The sequence below is a fragment of the Podarcis tiliguerta genome (assembly GCF_965153285.1).
Source record: "Podarcis tiliguerta genome assembly, chromosome: 1".
Taxonomy (NCBI): Eukaryota; Metazoa; Chordata; class Lepidosauria; order Squamata; family Lacertidae; genus Podarcis; species Podarcis tiliguerta.
In genome coordinates, this window is record NC_139534.1 from 125,961,771 (window position 1) to 125,980,409 (window position 18,639).

The 18,639-nt window shown below is 45.4% G+C and overlaps 1 protein-coding gene across 4 annotated transcripts in view; it reads right to left on the reverse strand.

Moving 5' to 3' along the window:
• PRKCH (protein kinase C eta) overlaps positions 1-18,639 on the reverse strand; it is a 103,283-nt gene that overhangs the window by 46,833 nt on the left and 37,811 nt on the right. For all 4 annotated transcript variants that reach the window (XR_014510188.1, XR_014510189.1, XR_014510190.1 and 1 more), the window contains exons 3-8: positions 10,599-10,749; positions 6,891-6,925; positions 5,829-5,917; positions 4,680-4,809; positions 3,786-3,913; positions 788-931 (exon numbers count right to left, since the gene is read on the reverse strand). Coding sequence is in view for 1 of the 4 variants with exons in the window: in XM_083436505.1 (XP_083292631.1) it covers positions 788-931; positions 3,786-3,913; positions 4,680-4,809; positions 5,829-5,917; positions 6,891-6,925; positions 10,599-10,749 (677 nt within the window). In the remaining 3 variants the exon portion in view is untranslated. The remainder of the gene's footprint in view (positions 1-787; positions 932-3,785; positions 3,914-4,679; positions 4,810-5,828; positions 5,918-6,890; positions 6,926-10,598; positions 10,750-18,639) is intronic.

An 18,639-nucleotide genomic window follows, 5' to 3' on the forward strand; every position in this document is an offset into this window, starting at 1 on the left:
AATACCGTATTTTTCGCCTTATAGGACACACTTTCCCCCCTCCAAAAATGAAGGGGAAATGTGTGTGCGTCCTATGGGGCGAATGCAGGCTTTCGCTGAAGCCTGGAGAGTGAGACCGACCCCTCTCGCTCTCCAGGCTTCAGGAAGCTCTGCGCAACCCTCGGGAGCTGCCGGGCTTCCCGCAGCTCTGCGCAACCCTCGGGAGCCCGGCGCCAAGTTGCACCAGGCTCCCAAAGGTTGCGCAGAGCTGCCTGCATTCCGAAGCCTCGGGCGCGCTGAAGAGCGCACCCGGGCTTCACGCAGCTCTCCGCAAGCCTGGGGAGACTGACGCGGCTCCCTAGGCTTGTGGATAGCAGGCTGTTCTGGGGGCTGGGGTCGGGGGAAGCTCGGGCTTCCCCCGAGCCAGCCCCGTGCCTGGGGGGGAAATATTTTTTTTCCTTTATTTCCCCCCCCCCCAAAAAAAAAAACTAGGTGCGTCCTATAGGGTGATGAGTCCTATGGGGCAAAAAATACGGTAAGTAGTGATGCAAAGAAGAATGGTTTTAAATTGTTGTTTTTTATATATTGAGTTTCGTACACTGCTTAGATATCTTTATTCAAAGTTAACGGGGTAGCAAATGTCCTTAAATAAGTACGCAAAGGCGGAACCAAATGGCCGGGAAACTGGGTGCACCCAGTTCTCCTTCCCCTCTGCATGCAAACCCTGTGGAAATGAAATGGAAGTTGCACAAAAGAAGCTGAGGAACAAGTTCTGCCCATACTCCAGGTGCTGACGAGGAACTCTTACCTTTCCAAAACTGCCCTTTCCCAGAACTCTAATGAACAGCAAATCCTCAATTTTGAGCTTGCTTGCCGAGACTTCAGCCACCTCGTTGCCATCCTTTCCACTCTCTTTTTTCTGTCGCCTCAGCGTTGACCTGGAGACCAGTTTCTGGGAGGGGGAGAGAGAAGGCTGCAAGTCACCGCTTATTTTATTTTATTTGCAAGGAAGCGCCATAGCTGATGTATTCACACCCACATGACGTTTATATTTTTTTCTCCACAACAATGAGGGACAGAAACTTGCTCCGTCTGAATAAGTAAGCTAAAAGCAACTGCATAGCTATCAACGTTTCCCTTTTTTAAAGGGAAATTCCCTTGTTCTGAATAGGATTCCTCGCAAGAAAAGGGAAGCTATGACAGCTATGAGCAACTGTGGGGACTGTTTTGAGGCTTTGCGGTTGAGGCGGGCTGAATACCCACCCTCAAATTTTGTGGAAACACTTGTCCCTCACAAAGATACTGTATTTGGTGACATTTGGGGGAGGCACATTCTTAGAATTTCCAGGAGCGAAATTAATACGAAAGGTGGCCAAAAATTTCCCTCTTCGTTTGCTCTTTAACTCCTTCAAAAGAAAACCTTGCTGCCACTTCAGGCAAAGGGGGCACCCATATCTCTCCCCCCGCCACAAAAAAAATACTTCTAAAAACAAGTATTTGCGGTGGGATTATCAAGCCTGCTATTATATATTTTAGTGTGGCATTGTTTTAAAGTGTTGTTGTGTTGTATGATTCTTTTAAAAAATAAATATATTTATTTGGTTTTTCAGATTAAAATTTTACAGTCACGTATAAGAATCTCTTGGACTTAACACCTCCCCTTTGTGGGTCCTATTATTAATCATTTCCTCCTGCATCTATCTTTTATGATGATTTATATCTCCATTGTGTCCAAAATTCACCATTAAACGATATGTATTATTCCAATCCTACTAACAATTTTAGCTGTTTACAATGGTCTTTAAGTTATAAATTGTCCCCATTCCTTATTAAAATTTTAGTCTTCCTGATTTCTGATTCTTCCGGACATTTTAGCTATTTTGGTATAGTCAATCAACTTGATCTGCCCTTCTTCTGTGGTAGAGACTTTATTTTCTTTCCATCTCTGGGCCAATAACATCCATGCAGCCGTGGTCACATACATAAATAGTCTTTTCTGCTCCTTTGGGAATTATTGTGTTGTATGATTCTAAATGTGTTTCACTAGCTGTTTTGAGCACCGCCTGGGTGGGGTGTTGCCATCAGCCTCTGCTAACCTGGTGCCTTGAAGGAGTTTTGCACTCTGGCTCCCATCATCTTGACATGCTAGCTTAGGCTATTTGGAACTGTATCCCAAGAACACCTTCGGAGCCACAGGTCCCCCACCCCTTGTGCTAGAGCAGTGTTCCCCAACCTTGGGCCTCCAGCTGTTTTTGGACTACAACTCCCATCATCCCTCGCTAGCAAGACCAGTGGTCAAGGATGATGGGAATTGTAGTCCAAAAACAGCTGGAGGCCCAAGGTTGGGGAACACTGTGCTAGAGGATGGGGCAGCTCTTTACAGCCCTTCAATGGCTGCGCTCGTTTCTCTCTGGTCGGGGACAGAGGGTGGCGCTTGGGGGGGGGGGGAAACTGTCGTCGTGCCACTCCTTGGTGTGTGGAGTGCCGCAGGGTGCGATACTCTCCCTGATGCTTTTCAACATCTTTATGCGCCCCCTCGCCCAGCTTGTCCGGAGTTTTGGGTTGGGCTACCATCAGTATGCTGATGACACCCAACTCTATCTGTTGATGGATGGTCACCCTGACTCGGCCCCAGACACACTGACCAGATGTTTGGAAGCTGTGGCTGGATGGTTACGTGGGAGCCGGTTGAAGCTAAATCCTTCGAAGACAGAGGTCCTGTGGCTGGGACGGGACGATATGGGATTGAGGGGGCAACTCCCATCTCTTGCGGGGGTGCAATTAGTGCCAGCACCGTCCGTTAAGAGTTTGGGTGTAATCTTCGACACCTCCCTTTCCTTGGAGGCACAGATTGCAACTATAACAAAGGCGGCATTTTTTCATCTCCGCCAAGCTAAGCAGTTGGCTCCTTACCTCTCTCGCCCTGACCTAGCCACTGTGATCCACACGACGGTCACCTCCAGACTTGATTATTGTAACTTGCTCTACGTGGGGCTGCCCTTGAGACTGACCCAGAAACTCCAGCGGGTGCAGAATGCCGCGGCGAGACTCCTTACAGGGTCCTCGCTGCGAGATCACATTCACCCGGTGCTATACCAGCTGCAATGGCTCCCAGTGGAGTACAGGAATAGGTTCAAGGTGCTTGTTTTAACCTTTAAAGCCCTATACAGCCTAGGACCCTCGTACCTACGGGACCGCCTCTCCTGGTATGCCCCACAGAGGAATTTACGGTCTTCAAACAAAAACATCTTGAAGGTCCCAGGCCACAGAGAAGTTAGGCTGGCCTCAACCAGAGCCAGGGCTTTTTCGGCCGTGGCCCCGATCTGGTGGAACACTCTGTCACAAGAGACTAGGGCCCTGTAGGACTTGACATCTTTCCGCAGGGCCTGCAAGACAGAGCTGTTCCACTAGGCCTTTGGCCAAGGCACAGTCTGACCTCCTCCTTCAGTAATCCTCACAGAACTCTAGCCCAATGGTTGCTATTAATCTGATTTTGAATTGATTTTAGAATGAATTGATTTTAGAATGCATGTCAATTAATTGATTTTATGTAAACTGTGTTACTTTTATTGTTGTTAGCCGCTCTGAGCCCAGCTTCGGCTGGGGAGGGCGGGATATAAATAAAAAATTATTATTATTATTATTATTATTATTATTATTATTATTATTATTATTATTTAGAAAAAGCAACACAATGAGTGACTGTTCATCTGGCCTGTGCGCTCCTCTGTGCTGCGGGATTTGATTTGAGCTCCTGACGTGGAGAAGAGGGGAGGGCCAGAGAGAAGGGATAAACAAAGCCTTACCCCATTTGGAGAAATGTTTCCTGGTTGCAAGCCCATACACGCCAGCGTCTTGGCCAGCTCTGCAGCGTTCACGCCGCAGTTCGGTGCTACGTTGGCTTCGCAACGAATATGTACATTCATTTTGCATACTGAAAGAGGGACAAAGAAAGAAATGGGACAAAGAGTGAGAGGGAGCAGAATCAATGCCCTGAGCAATGCACAAGGTAATATTTCCATAAACCTGAATCAGAATGGCAGAAGGGCAATGGCATCTGCCTGGGACACCTCTGCCTGGAGATATTCCCAATCCACCTGGAAATGCCCAGGATTGAACCTGCTCTATACCACTGAGCCACAGCCCTTCCCACTTATCCTCAGCTTGTATAATTGCAAATAAAAAAATTATTACAATGACACCGTAGGTCTCTGGTGTTCTCTCACCCAAAAGAAACCAAACCCTAGGGAGCTCTGACTAGGGACTTTTCATTGCTTGGGGGGGGGGGGAGTACAAACTTGAATGAATGTTCAACAGCTTTCCCTCGCAAATAAGAAACCCAAACCATCATATGAGGAAGGGGCGGTTGGCCTTTTGCAAAAGAAGAAGTAGTAGAAGAGTTTGGATTTGATATCCCGCTTTATCACTACCCGAAGGAGTCTCAAAGCGGCTAACAATCTCCTTTCCCTTCCTCCCCCACAACAAACACTCTGTGAGGTGAGTTGGGCTGAGAGACTTCAAAGAAGTGTAACTAGCCCAAGGTCACCCAGCAGCTGCATGTGGAGGAGCAGGGAAGCTAACCCGGTTCACCAGATTACGAGTCCACCGCTCTTAACCACTACACCACACTGGCTCTACAAATAATAAAACAACTCTATAATAAAACAACAAGTGAGAAAGTAATATGAATTCTGGCTTACTTTTGCACTGTAGACCTTGCCTCATGATGCCCCAAAGCAAAGACCCGCAGTGGTCGCAGAAGGTGGGCACTTTGTAATTGTGGATTCGGAATTTGTGAGGGATGTTGATTCCAAATCTCTGCTCAGAAATCTGAGGACGTAGCAACAATAGAGGCTGATTACTTGGGGTGGCGGGAAATCAAGTAAAAACACACACAAGAATATCCTCCTCTCCCTCCCAGCAAAAAATACCATTAATACCAGTGAAGGACTACAACTTCCATTGCCTTTCAGAAACAATGCAATACTTTTCTAACTTCATTGCCTAAGGTAAAGGTAAAGGGACCCGACCATTAGGTCCAGTCATGACCGACTCTGGGGTTGCGGCACTCATCTTGCTTTATTGGCCGAGAGAGCCGGCGTTTGTCTGCAGACAGCTTCCGGGTCATGTGGCCAGCGTGGCTAAGCTGCTTCTGGCGAACCAGAGCAGTGCACAGAAACGCCGTTTGCCTTCCTGCTGGAGCGGTACCTATTTATCTACTTGCACTTTGACATGCTTTCGAACTGCTAGGTTGGCAGGAGCAGGAGCAGGAACCGAGCAACGGGAGCTCAACCCGTCGTGGGGATTCGAACCACCGGCCTTCTGATCAGCAAGTCCTAGGCTCTGTGGTTTAACCCACAGCGCCACCCGCCTAGCAAGCCTTTGTTTTTTATTGATTGGCTGTCTTTAAAGTCTTAACTCCAACCTTGTGATGTGGATAACTATTATGCCCATTTCACAGGTAGGGAAAGGAACTGGATGCGGCATCCATCATGAGCTGGTAGGAAGGAGATTTCTGTTAGATGGGCCAAAGGTCGGACATGGCATAAGTCAGGGGATTAAGCCCATTGAAGTGAACGGACCTAAGGAGATTGTGTTCAGCTCCAGGACAAAGGTGGAAGTGGCATAGGGACATAGGATGAAGTTACTCCATCTCAGCAGGGTACACCCATCCAGCTTTTATCACACAAAACCAACAGATCCTGGCACTAAGTACATAGGCAAACCCACAGCTCGGAAATGCATTAAACAAAGTGTGTTGCTCTGTAGAAACAGGCGGATCGACAGAGAGGTGAATAAACTACATTGCAATAAGCTACAGAACCCCAAATGTGTAACTGTGGATTTACCTTTGTGTTCACCTTGTGACTATTGTTCTGGCAGGTGCAAGCCGTGACAATGAGATGGTGGCAGCGCTTGTGGACGACACACGTGCAAACTGGAAAACAGAGGCAGGCGTGGGGGGAAAAGGGTTGAAACAGAACAGGAAGGTGAGATCGAGAAGAATCACTGGGAAGCCCAATACAGGTAATGCTCTCTACTAGATGTATCAGGGTCGACATCTATTAGTTGCCCTGGAAAATGGAAGCACCAACATTTTTATCTTGTTCTCAAAGGAGCTGCGGAGGTGGTGGGTAGGTGGTGGACTAGAGTCAAAGCACAGGAGGAAGGGGTGGTCCTGACCATTTGCCCCCGTGCTGATCCCTTAACAGCACCCTAGCTCAGTTGGTAGAGCATCAGACTGCTAATCGCAGGGTTGTGGGTTTGAGCCCCAAGTTCAGCAAAATATTCCTGTGTTGCAGGAGATTGAACTAGATGACCCTCTTTGTCCCTTCCAATTCTAAGATTCTATGAAATCCCCCAAAATGCTGTTAACTACAGGGGCAAACCGCAAACTACAAACATCAAGGCAATTGCAACATTCATAGCTGATGACAGATCCATGTTCCATCAATTTGTCTAATCCTTCCCCTGTTCCACCCCCCACAAAGGCCCTCTAAGTTGCCACTAACTACATCTTGTGGCAAGGAGTTCCGTAGGTTCATCGTCCACCACATAGGGGTGACAAGAAGTGACAGACGGGACTACTCTAGAATAGACTGACCATCAGTCGCAACCAATATCACTATCAACAGAGAGGCAGAGAAATTATTTGGCGATATCCCTCTGCATCATATGGACTCCAAATGGACCCTTTCAGATTAACATGGCCTTAGCTGGTATGACTAATGTTGGCTACCAGCACACCCAGAGATATGCATAACCTCAGCCTGAACTTCAGCATGGGCCTGATTCACCGAGAACCAGCCTTGAGTATATCTCCCATGCATTTTAACGGGGTCTGTGCGGCAATAGAAAAAGGCCAATTTGTGGCGTGTGCATTTCAGCGCGAGAGAGACAAGTCACGGTACCTTGGCACTGGTATCCTTGCTTTCCAAATACTCCCCTGTTGGAGACAAAACAGAGAAAGCGCATGACTCAGGATCAGATAAAAGAGCCAAAATCAGGTCAGGTTTGTACACAACAACACAGCGGCTGGGAAAGCAGCAGTGACACAGTTTACAATGCAAATGTAAAAACAGCTCTTTTGGAGACTTTTTCACCTCTCCTTGAGCAGAGTCATAGCAGACTGACGCAATCACGGCTGATCCTTTTTGCTTCCCCGCCCCCTGGACAGACATAGCAGGTTCATAGGCTTCTCTCGCGTATGTAAAAAAACCAAACCCATACCAAGAAGGCTCACTATTTTTATACTCTCTTGGCTCAAAGTTGACTCCCCCATGGGAGTCAATGCATCAGGCAGAGGCACCTCTTAGCAATTTAAAGACCAATGGATTCATCTGTCTTGCTCTTCTTCGCTCCGATACAGGCAAGCAAGAGGAATGATCACAGATCAAAAATCTGTTTTTATAAACACTGCATTGGGTTAGATGTAGGTTAACTTTGTAATAAAAAAAATTAAGGTCTCATATATATAATAAATGTTCATAAATGTAACAAGCAAACACGTACATAAATATATAAGCCACATGTCTGGAGCAGCACAGGAAGACAGTCCTGAAACCATTTTGACTCCCAAAACTGACCAAATGTTTCTCTGCAAGGAGGGAGGGGGTGGGGGAACCTTCCCATTGTCTCAATAATTAAGTGAGTACCATCTCAAAGGAATGGCCAGACTACCAGGAAAGGTAATCAGATGGGGCATTATCAGATAACCTGGCAGACAGGAAAAACAACAACATTCAAATTTCTGTTGTAGACCGCCTTTTCTGTGATGTAGGTATGATGTATCTGAGGGGTAGTCTTGGACTCTAGGGCAGGCAATTTAAAATGTCTATATAAGGGTGGGCACACCTTTGTTCTGGGTCCTCCTCCTTTCCTGCGTGAGAGGGGAGCACCCTGTTGCAACAGTTCAATAAAGATCAGGCTTACTAGCTGATTTGCTTCTCAATATTCTCTAGTTGGCCTCTGTTCTTTTCTCTGACCGATGGAGAACCTACAAAGGACTCTATAAGGGCTCTTGTGTCCCCCATAAGGGAATAGGGGCAGATTTTGTTTACAACAACTTCTAATGCTTATAAGGTTGGGGGGTTTTTTTGTATTGTATATGGATGTTATTTTTATATTGTATATGGATGTTACCATGTGCACTTTTAATTTTATCTTTTCACCTAACTTTTTCTAACATTCATATATCATCTTTTAATAAAGAAGAAGAAGAAAGAATCCATCGCTGGTAGGGAAAAGCACTCCGGCAAGTGTTAAAATATAAGCCAAACTACGATAGGCCATTAAAGGGAAATTATAACTCTGTTGGTAGAGCATGAGGCTCTTAATCTCAGGGCCATGGGTTCAAGCCCCATGTTGGGCAAAAGTTTCCTGCATTTCAGGGGGTTGGACTATAATAATAATAATAACAACAATTTATGGGCAGGGGTACCTTTACCTTTACCTTACTATTAAGGGACGCGGGTGGCGCTGTGGGTTAAAGCCTCAGTGCCTAGGGCTTGCCGATCGAAAGGTCGGCAGTTCGAATCCCTGCGGTGGGGTGCGCTCCCGCTGTTTGGTCCCAGCGCCTGCCAACCTAGCAGTTCGAAAGCACTCCCGGGTGCAAGTAGATAAATAGGGACCGCTTACTAGCGGGAAGGTAAACGGCGTTTCCGTGTGCGGCTCTGGCTCGCCAGAGCAGCGCTGTCACGCTGGCCACGTGACCCGGAAGTGTCTCCGGACAGCGCTGGCCCCTGGCCTCTTGAGTGAGATGGGCGCACAACCCTAGAGTCTGTCAAGACTGGCCCGTACGGGCAGGGGTACCTTTACCTTTACCTTACTATTATTTATACCCCACCCATCTGGCTGGGTTTCCCCAGCAACTCTGGGCGGCTCCCAACAGAATATTAAAAACACGATAAAACATCAAACATTAAAAACTTCCCAAAACAGGGCTGCCTTCAGATGTCTTCTAAAAGTCAGATAGCTGTTTATTTCCTTGAAATCTGAAGGGGGGGCATTCCACAGGGCAGGTGCCACTACCGAGAAGGCCCTCTGCCTTCATGGTCCCTTCCAACTCTGTAGTTCTATAGGCTCTGTATGAGATGGCAAATAGGTACAATGGGGCCCCTCTCTCAATTTATCGAAAGTTATAAGGACAAAGCCTGAGTTTATAGTTGAAAGGGGCAATGGTTTCACCTAGAAGTAAAGGCAGGGGAAGAGGGGTCACTTGTTTGTGCTTTTAAAAAATAATAATATGCATTTTGTGTTTTTATTTTGCATTTTTAAATACAAGATAAAAGCATGCAACCATTCAAACTCGGTTTTAAAATTAAATTAAAACACTATATTAAAAACAGGTATTGCCTAGGCAGAGTCCCAATGGCCTGAGAGGGGTATCTCAATGGCCCTGAAATAAATGATGATGATGATGATGATGATGATGATAAAATCTTGCCTTTTGAAATAAAAGTTGTGATTCTCAGGAAGTTGAGCCTTGCAGTGTGGAATATTTAAGGACGGGTCAATCTCTATGTCAATCTTGGTTTCTTTCAGTTCTCCACCTTTCCACATGAGTTTGCGGATTAATTTTCCAAAATCCTCACGAAAACTCATCAGCATTTCCGTGTGAATTTATCACGCTGCACACATTTTTGTATACAAATTTGGCCTAACAGTAATATTTTTGCAAGGCAATTCTCTCAAACATTTCGGTATGTTGTTTTCACTAATAATATATGCATTCTTATGCATGCTTCGGGTTGAATCCAAAGTTCATCCTACTCATAGAGGACAACTGGACATTAATGGACACAGCTGAGTTAGGTCGGTTCATTTCAATGGGCCTACTCCATATTACTTGGACACAACTCTTTACCCTTCTATATGCAGTTTTGCACACGTTACTTGACTGAAGAACCAAATTTGGAGAAGCACAAATTTCCAACGATGGCTGTGTTTCGGCACAGATGTTGTTTCAGACAGTGCAAATTAGGCCAATCCACCTTTAAATTTAAGGTAAAGGTAAAGGGACCCCTGACCATTAGGTACAGTCACGGATGACTCTGGGGTTGTGGCGCTCATCTCGCTTTACTGGCAGAGGGAGCCGGTGTACAGCTTCCGGGTCATGTGGCCAGCATGACTAAGCCGCTTCTGGCGAATGAGAGCAGCGCACAGAAATGCCGTTTACCTTCCCGCCGGAGCGGTACCTATTTATCTACTTGCACTTTGACGTGCTTTCAAACTGCTAGGTTGGCAGGAGCAGGGACCAAGCAACGGGAGCTCACCCTGTCACGGGGATTCAAACCGCTGACCTTCTGATCAGCAAGTCCTAAGCTCTGTGGTTTAACCCACAGCGCCACCCGCGTCCCCTTTAAATTGAGGGTGAATCAAATTTCTCCCCCTTCCCTTTGGATATTCTACGGGCTGCCTGCAAATCTTCATAAGCAGACACGATGGCTCTGACTATCTTTTCCACCCCTATCTTAGGTCAGAGAGTTGCACTTTGTGCCTCTGTTGTGGTCCCTTCTCTTTGATCTGCGGAGAGAAATTCTTGCAGGTAGGGCTGTTCCTAGCGAAGGGATTTGCAGGAGACAATGGGAAGACTCTCCATTTCGAAGCCTCTCTCTCACCAGATAAACTCCCGGCAGTGTGAGCAGTACGTGGGTTGCCGCAAATACGTAGCCATAAACTTGTGCCCGTTGACTTGGTGGACTCGCCGCCGCATCGCCCGTTGGCGCTTCCGGGTGAAGTTCTTAAATATTCTGTCCCTCTGGAGAGTTCCTGCATGTACAAAGGTAAAGGAGACAAAACAGGAAAGCAAATGCTTATCAGTACTAGTTCTTGGTTATTTGCCACTCTTTCCCTTTAATTTTCAACCACAAGTTATCTCAAAACATGATACAGTGGTACCTCGGTATTATGTACTGAGTTGAATAGGATCCAAAATGCAGCAGTCTGATTGGTCCTAGAACAATAGGATTCAGAATGCAGCAGTCTGATTGGTCCTAGAACAATAGGATTCAGAATGCAGCAGTCTGATTTTTCCTAGAACAATAGGATCCAGAATGCAGCAGTCTGATTGGTCCTAGAACAATAGGATCCAGAATGCAGCAGTCTGATTGGTCCTAGAACAATAGTGTTAAGTTGTGGGTGAACATATCAGACGACACAGCGATTCTTCAAACAGCTCTTGTTTATTCGCAGGCCAGAACAGAACTGAACTGAAGGGTTCCGCCAACCTGCTTATATAGAGCTCCACTAGAATGCAACAGTAACCATTTTCTGTAACTATCCAATCACTGAAGGTGACTTTCGATCCCTTATTTGCATATGTGGACCTGAACTATCTACAGTATCCCCCTGCTGGCCCAGCGTGAGAACTTCAGTACATAACAAAATATAGCAGTCTGATTGGTCCTAGAACAATAGGATTCAGAATGCAGCAGTCTGATTGGTCCTAGAACAATGCAGCAGTATGATTGGTCCGCAGGAGCCACCCAATCCAGCTCCAGGTGGAAGTGAATCCACAACCTGATTGGCCTACAGGAGAATCCCGGAATTAGCCAATCACATGCAGCCCATTGTGTAAATAATGTATATAAAGCAGATATTGTGGGGGAACTTCCATTCCTCCTCACCACTATGAGCTGAATAAAGAGCATGAAATCCACTCTTGACTCTGAGTATATTTCACTCAGGTTACAGACGCTTCAGGTTACAGACTCTTCAAGGTGCAGACGCTTCAGGTTACAGACGCTTCAGGTTACAGACTCCGCTAACCCAAAAATAGTACCTCAGGTTAAGAACTTTGCTTCAGGGTGAGAACAGAAATCGTGCAGCAGTGGCAGCGGGAGGCCCCATTAGCTAAAGTGGTGCTTCAGGTTAAGAACAGTTTCAGGTTAAGAACGGACCTCCCGAACGAATTAAGTTCTTAACCTGAGGTACCACTGTATCTTTAAGCACCTTCATTCCTTGCTCCTCCTTATGTCCTCTCCCCCCCCCCCCATCATTCTCTCTGCTCCATCAGCCAGCAAATCGCCTTCTGAAACCCTGGATCTCCACTTCTGGGATCATATGGTCCCTACGCTTTCTTTTCTGCTTGCAGATCCTTTTCCTGTGTCTCGAAGCTCTGTCTGAATTGCTGCAGTGTGATCAAATTGTATGAACACCCAACTTTCAACCTTGTGCAGTTGGATGCCGGCCGGCTGAAATTGTGCAAATTAACTGCAGAGAACCTAAAAGCTCTTTTTAAGCCAGGTTTTCCCCCAAGCGGAAAGAGCTTTTAAGCTCTCCCTGTTGACCACCTTGCTTAGCAGGCTCTGGGATGCTCTCAGGAGATCACACGTGAGCTTGCAAGAGCAGCGAGCCAGAAGGTAAGGATGCTCGCGCAAGGGCACTTTCAGAATCGAGTAGACACTTTTTCCCTACACGCACCATCCCTGGAATATACCTCCCCCATCACAAGATACAATCGCACTATACTTAATATAGCATAATTATGGAATGTTGGGAGATGGTGGAATGAACTTATACGACTTTAGTAGAAATATGATAAGGATTTAAGATTTTAGGATTTAAGGATTTAAGTTTTAAGGTTTTTTTAGATTTAAGTATAGATAAATTTTAAGATTTTGATGGGAAGATAAGGTTAAGATAGATTAAGAGAATTAAATGATAGTAAGCAGTGAAAGATGGAAAGGATTTGCTGACTTAATTATTAACTGGAATACAAAAAAGGGAGGTGGGAGGAGGTCGAGGAAATAAGTCATTGAAGGATAGAGATGTGAAAAATGGATGTGTTTTTAAATGTTTTTGCTTTTTTTTCCTAGGTGTGTGGAGGTATTGTCTTCTTTTTTGCTTTTATTTTTGATGTATTTCTTAATTGTTTTTATTTTCTCTTTTTTATATATATACTGTGTTTTTTCTCTCTTTTCTTTTTTCCCCTGTAATTATAAAACTTTTAATAAATATCATTTTAAAAAAACAAACAATCGCACTATACTGTACAGAAACTGTGGCCTTCCAGATGTTGTTGGCAGAGGCCACCTCCTATTAAGCTCCACCAGTTGGGCCAGAAAGCAACATCTGGGCAACACGTTGGATTGGGGAAGATGTATTGCAGTCCTTAAGCTGTGTGCCTCCACCTATATTCAACCTGTATATTTGTAAATACTGTACATGCAAACATTGCCAAACACAAGGAAGCCTCCAGTGACCTCCTTCCAAAGGAAATCAACCCTTTGGAAGGACCGCACCCCTGAAATCTTGGCGAAGTGAGGTGCACATAACACTATATTAAGGCTACCACCAGATTAGCTGAGTTTCAAGATGATTAACTGATTACCGTATTTTTCGCCCTATAGGACGCACTTTTCCCCCTCCAAAAATGAAGGGGAAATGTGTGTGCATCCTATGGGGCGAATGCAGGCTTCACGCACCTCTCCGCAAGCAGCAGGAGCCCAGCTCTGGGCTCCCGCTGCTTGCGGAGAGTTGCCTGCATGCTGAAGCCTGCCCGCGTTGAGCTCAGCGTGTCCAGGCTTCGCGGACCTCTCAGCAAGCAGCAGGAGCCAGCGCTGGGCTCCCATGGCTTGCAGAGAGCTGCCTGTTTGGGGGCTGGGGTCGGGGGAAGCTCGGGCTTCCCCTCCCCAACCCTGCGCCTGGGGGGAAAATAATTTTCCCCCCTTTATTTCCCCCCCAAAAAACTAAGTGCGTCCTATAGGGCGAAAAATATGGTAAATTTGCATATGAGTAGAAAAAAAACCCCAATGTTCTCGATACGATACGATATCTTTATTGTCAGAAACACCAAGAGGAGTGTTAAGGCATTGAATGATGGGTTCCGAAACCTGCTATTAATTTCTTCCAGTTCTTCAGAATGGCTATTTTTAAAGCTGCACATCGCAAACTTCCTGTTTCCACACTGACACACGGCTCTTATAAATGCCTTTACACATCCTTGTCTGTCATTCTGCTCCATGACTGGCCGAGGAAAAAGCCAGGTAGCTATTTCCAAATCACACTCGGACATCACACGTCAGGAAAGGGCTTGGGAACTGGATTCTTGCACACTAAAGAATTTGGACAGACATCTGTTTGTCTAGGGTGGCCACATGTATTGCCAAAGAAAGCAAGAAAAGGACTCAGCGTTGCATATGCTGATTTATATGCATAGATGCAAATTTAGCAATCCTTGGTTGTATCCAGCTAAGTCCTACCCAGTGAAATCAAATAACTCAAGTCCATTGATGTCAATGATCCATTCCATGACATCTTCTCCTTCTTTTTTCTCTCCATGATTTTTATTGATTTCCCCCCCAATATCTTAAACACAATACAGCTTAACAATATTATTCTCCTTAAAATCTATATCTTATCTGAATTAACTTCCCTCCACCCCTCTTCTGGCTTCTCTATATTGCTCTTACTTAAGTGTGTGTTTACTATATATACATTCTATCAATGTCTATAATTCCTTAATAAGTTTTGTATTATACTTTAAACATAAAGGTAAAGGTACCCCTGACCGTTAGGTCCAGTCGCAGACGATTCTGGGGTTGCGGCGCTCAACTCACTCTATAAGCCGAGGGAGCCGGCGTTTGTCCGCAGACAGCTTCCAGGTCATGTGGCCAGCAGGACTAAGCCGCTTCTGGCAAACCAGAGCAGCGCACGGAAATGCCGTTTACCTTCCCGCTGCAGCAGTACCTATTTATCTACTTGCACTTTGATGTGCTTTTGAACTGCTAGGTTGGCAGGAGCAGGGACCGAGCAACAGGAGCTCACCCCGTCATGGGGATTCGAACCGCCAACCTTCTGATCAGCAAGCCCTATGCTCTGTGGTTTAGACCACAGCGTCACCCGTGCCCCACTTTAAACATACAATCCTTCTTATATTACAGCATTACATCTTATGGTCTAACCAAATGATTACAATAAACGTTATGAGCTTTATTTCAGTCCTGTGAGTGTCTTTATTTATGTACAGTTATCTCTAAGTAGACCATAGATTTGGACCATTCTTTTTGGAATTTCTCATCGCCCTCCTGTCAGATTCTTCTAGTTAGCCTTGCAAATAGCTAAAGACTCTCTCTAATACTCTGCACTCCAATACTCCAATACTTTCTGTTGCCATTCTTCAATTGTCGGAATATTCTGTTGTTTCCATCTCTGTGCGAGGGGTAGTCTTCCTGCTGTTGTGGCATACAGGAAGATTGTCTTTCATGAACACAGACTTCACAGTGTGTCTATATGTGACTGTGGAGGCCAATTCTGGATCCATACGTCCTTCCATAGTGGGGACTTGGTTTCTGGGCGGAAGTTGATTACGGTGTGGATTTGCCAAGCTTGTCTTCCTCTTAGCACCTTTCTCCCTTTTGTCCTGAGTTTGAGCGTCTTCAAAGCCCGTGACACCTTTGGTAAAGGCTATTCTCCGATTGGAGCGCTTGCAGGCCAGTGTTCCCCAGTTGTTGGTGTTTATACTACATTTTTTAAATATTTGCCTTGAGAGAGTCTTTAAACCTCTTTTGTGGACCACCAGCATTATGCTTTCCATTTTTAAGTTCGGAATAGAGTAGTTGCTTTGGAAGACGATAATCAAGCATCCACACAACATGACCACTCCAACGAAGTGGATGTTGAAGAATCATTGCTTCAACACTGGTGATCTTTGCTTCTTCCAGTACACTGGCATTAGTTCGCCTGTCTTCCCAAGTGATATGTAAAGTTTTTCGGAGACACCGTTGATGGAATCTTTCGAGGAGTTGGAGATGGCGTTTATAAGTCGTCACAAGCATACAGTAAGGTTGGTAGAACCATAGCTTTGTAAACAAGCATTTTGGTTTCCCTGCGAATGTCCCAGTCCTCAAATACTCTGCACTTCAATCAGGAGAACGCTGCACTCGCAGAGCTCAGGTGATGCTTGATTTCAGCATCAATGTCAGCCTTTGTGGAAAGATAGTGATCAACATTTTCCAATGTTACAGATGGTTGTCAGTGATCCATTCCATGACTTAGACAACATACCAGGGACTCAGCTACATTAGTAAAAATAAAATGTTACAAATGCATTATAACACTGTCACACCAGATGGCGCTCTAGAGTTGAAATCGGAACTCTGTGAAATTTTCCATTGTGAGCTTTAAAACGGATTTTTCAGAGCATTTTCAGAGCGTTTTTCTATAGCAGTGTAGATGCAGCCCATGACTATAATTTAAACAGGAATACGCATGATTGTAAGAAAGACTGTGAGCAGGCGTCTTGTGTGTTAAGTCAGTTTTCCAGCTGCTTCTAACTGTCAATGGATAACTTCATACATGCAACTAGACTGCTTCTTAGTTGCTTGACCTTGGATTGTTCGATCTGTGCTCCTCCTGCAACCCTGACTGGGTCCCTGTCCCCTGAGGGTGCTCATGGTAATGTGACACCCATGGTAGATTATATCCAAAGTGCAAGAAGGAATCACTCCTCTTCCAATCACTAGGGCTTCCAGCCTAGAAAGAATGAGGGCAGGGGGAAGCAAAACCTTCACTGCAGGCGGCTGGACTAGATGACCCCTGGGGTCCCTTCCAACTCTACAATTCTGATTCTATGGAAACTGGCAGGTGCAAAGCAAGCTTATATACAAGCTAGTCCACATGTTCCTGACTTGTGGGTTCTTCCAGAGGGGAAACTATTCAATGTATAACACACACACACACACACACACACACACCACACACGGCTTTTCCTGGGGGGATGCAGGGCTCCACATATCCCTAAACATTCTGTAAAGTTAGCGGGAGAAGAAACTAACAATTTAAAATTGTCAGTTATGTTGCTACCCCCGATGGTGGCCTCATTTCCTGTCACAATGTTTCCTGAGTCTCAGACAGAATGAGAGTACCCCTAAACATTTTTTAAAGAAAAAAAGCAGTTTTGTGTGTGTGTGTGTGTGTGTGTAAATCTATACCACCCTTCATCAGAATATCACAAGGTGTTTTACAACCTAAAACTATATACCATAACAAACAAAAACATCCCCACACAGTTATTTTTTATTGTAAAGTCCATTGTGGTTGATATTCATGGAAAAGCTTTTCTCTCTCTCTCTCTCTCCATTTGTCTAGACTACTAATGACCTCCTGATTTACATATTGAGAAGTTTCCCCTAAAGCAGTGGTTCTCAACCTGTGGGTCCCCAGATGTTGTTGGACTACAACTCCCATCATCCCTGAGCTCTGGCCTTGCTAGCTAGGGGTGATGGGAGTTGTAGTTCAGCAACATCTGGGGACCCACAGGTTGAGAAAGGCTGCCCTAAAGGAAGAAGGTTCATTATTTGGGAAATTTGGAAATAAGTTTGGAGTTAAAATTGGCTGCACTTACAGATGTCCTCTTCATTCCCCTTGCATTTCCATAACACTCATTCTCTGTAGCCTTAGACAGAGCAGGATCTTATAAGCAGGTGAGGGAGACATGCTTTAGAGTTGCCAGGTCTTCTAAGACTCACACCTTTAGAAACAGCAGGTGGAGCTTGAGAGCTAAGAGGTGGTACCTGGTGGTACCTGGCAATTGATAGGGTGGAGCCTGGTGGGATAGGAGACAGATCAGAGGAAGTTCATGCTAATGCCTAGTGCTCCAGGACTGAAGCCCAGTGAATATCATGGGATGGATGGAGTGATTGAATGGCAAAATATATCCAGCCCTCACCCCTTGCTTCTGAGCACTTGACTTGAGATCTTACCCCTTTTGCCAGAAGGCCTAAGATTAAGTAGAGTTGACACTTTTGTATTACCCAAGAAAGCTAAAAGAGAATAATTTTGCATAGCATTTGCTTGTGCAAATTGATATGCAAATCTGGAAACAATGGGCACAATTCTGATAGAAATAAGGCCTCTCGCCATGGTGGGAGAGACAGTGAACTTAACAGAGGACTGTCCCACGACAGCCCTTCAAATAAACAACTGAAAGTTCAAGGTCAAACTGATCGCTCACAATCTTAACTGCAGATGTATCTAGAATAGCTGAAAACCCACAGGACCAGGAGCCTGCACACCTGTGTGCCACTCACCTGAGTGGTGAGCCACCAGTCCTACTGGTTGGAGCATCAACTGTTTGTTCCAAAGCTCCGTAACACCTCCACCCACTCGGGCCAGCCATTGAGTTCTCCTGACCCAGAAGAACTATACAGGATTTCCAGGTCAACCTGTGTGACTCTGCTTGTGCAATGACAGTATTTACTTGCATCTCACTGCATCTCACCTAGGAGATGCCTAGGGTGAATCACTGACAGTACCCTTACTGTATGCTTGTGAAATGTGGACCACTTATAAACGCCATCTCCAACTCCTCAAAAGATTCCATGAACGATGTCTCCAAAAATTTTTACACGTCACTTGGGAAGACAGGCTAACTAATGCCAGTGTAGAGGGAGAAGCAAAGATCACCAGTATCAAAGCAATGATTCTTCAACATCAACTTCGTTGGACTGGTCATGTTGTGCGGATGCCTGATTATCATTTTCTAAAGCAACTGCTCTATTCCCAACTTCAAAAATGGAAAGCTTAATGCTGGTGGTCCACAAAAGAGGTTTAAAGACTCTCTCAAGGAAAATCTTAAAAAAATGTAGTATAAACACCCACAACTGGGAAACACTGGCCTGCGAGTGCTTCAGTTGGAGAACAGTCTCTACCAAAGGT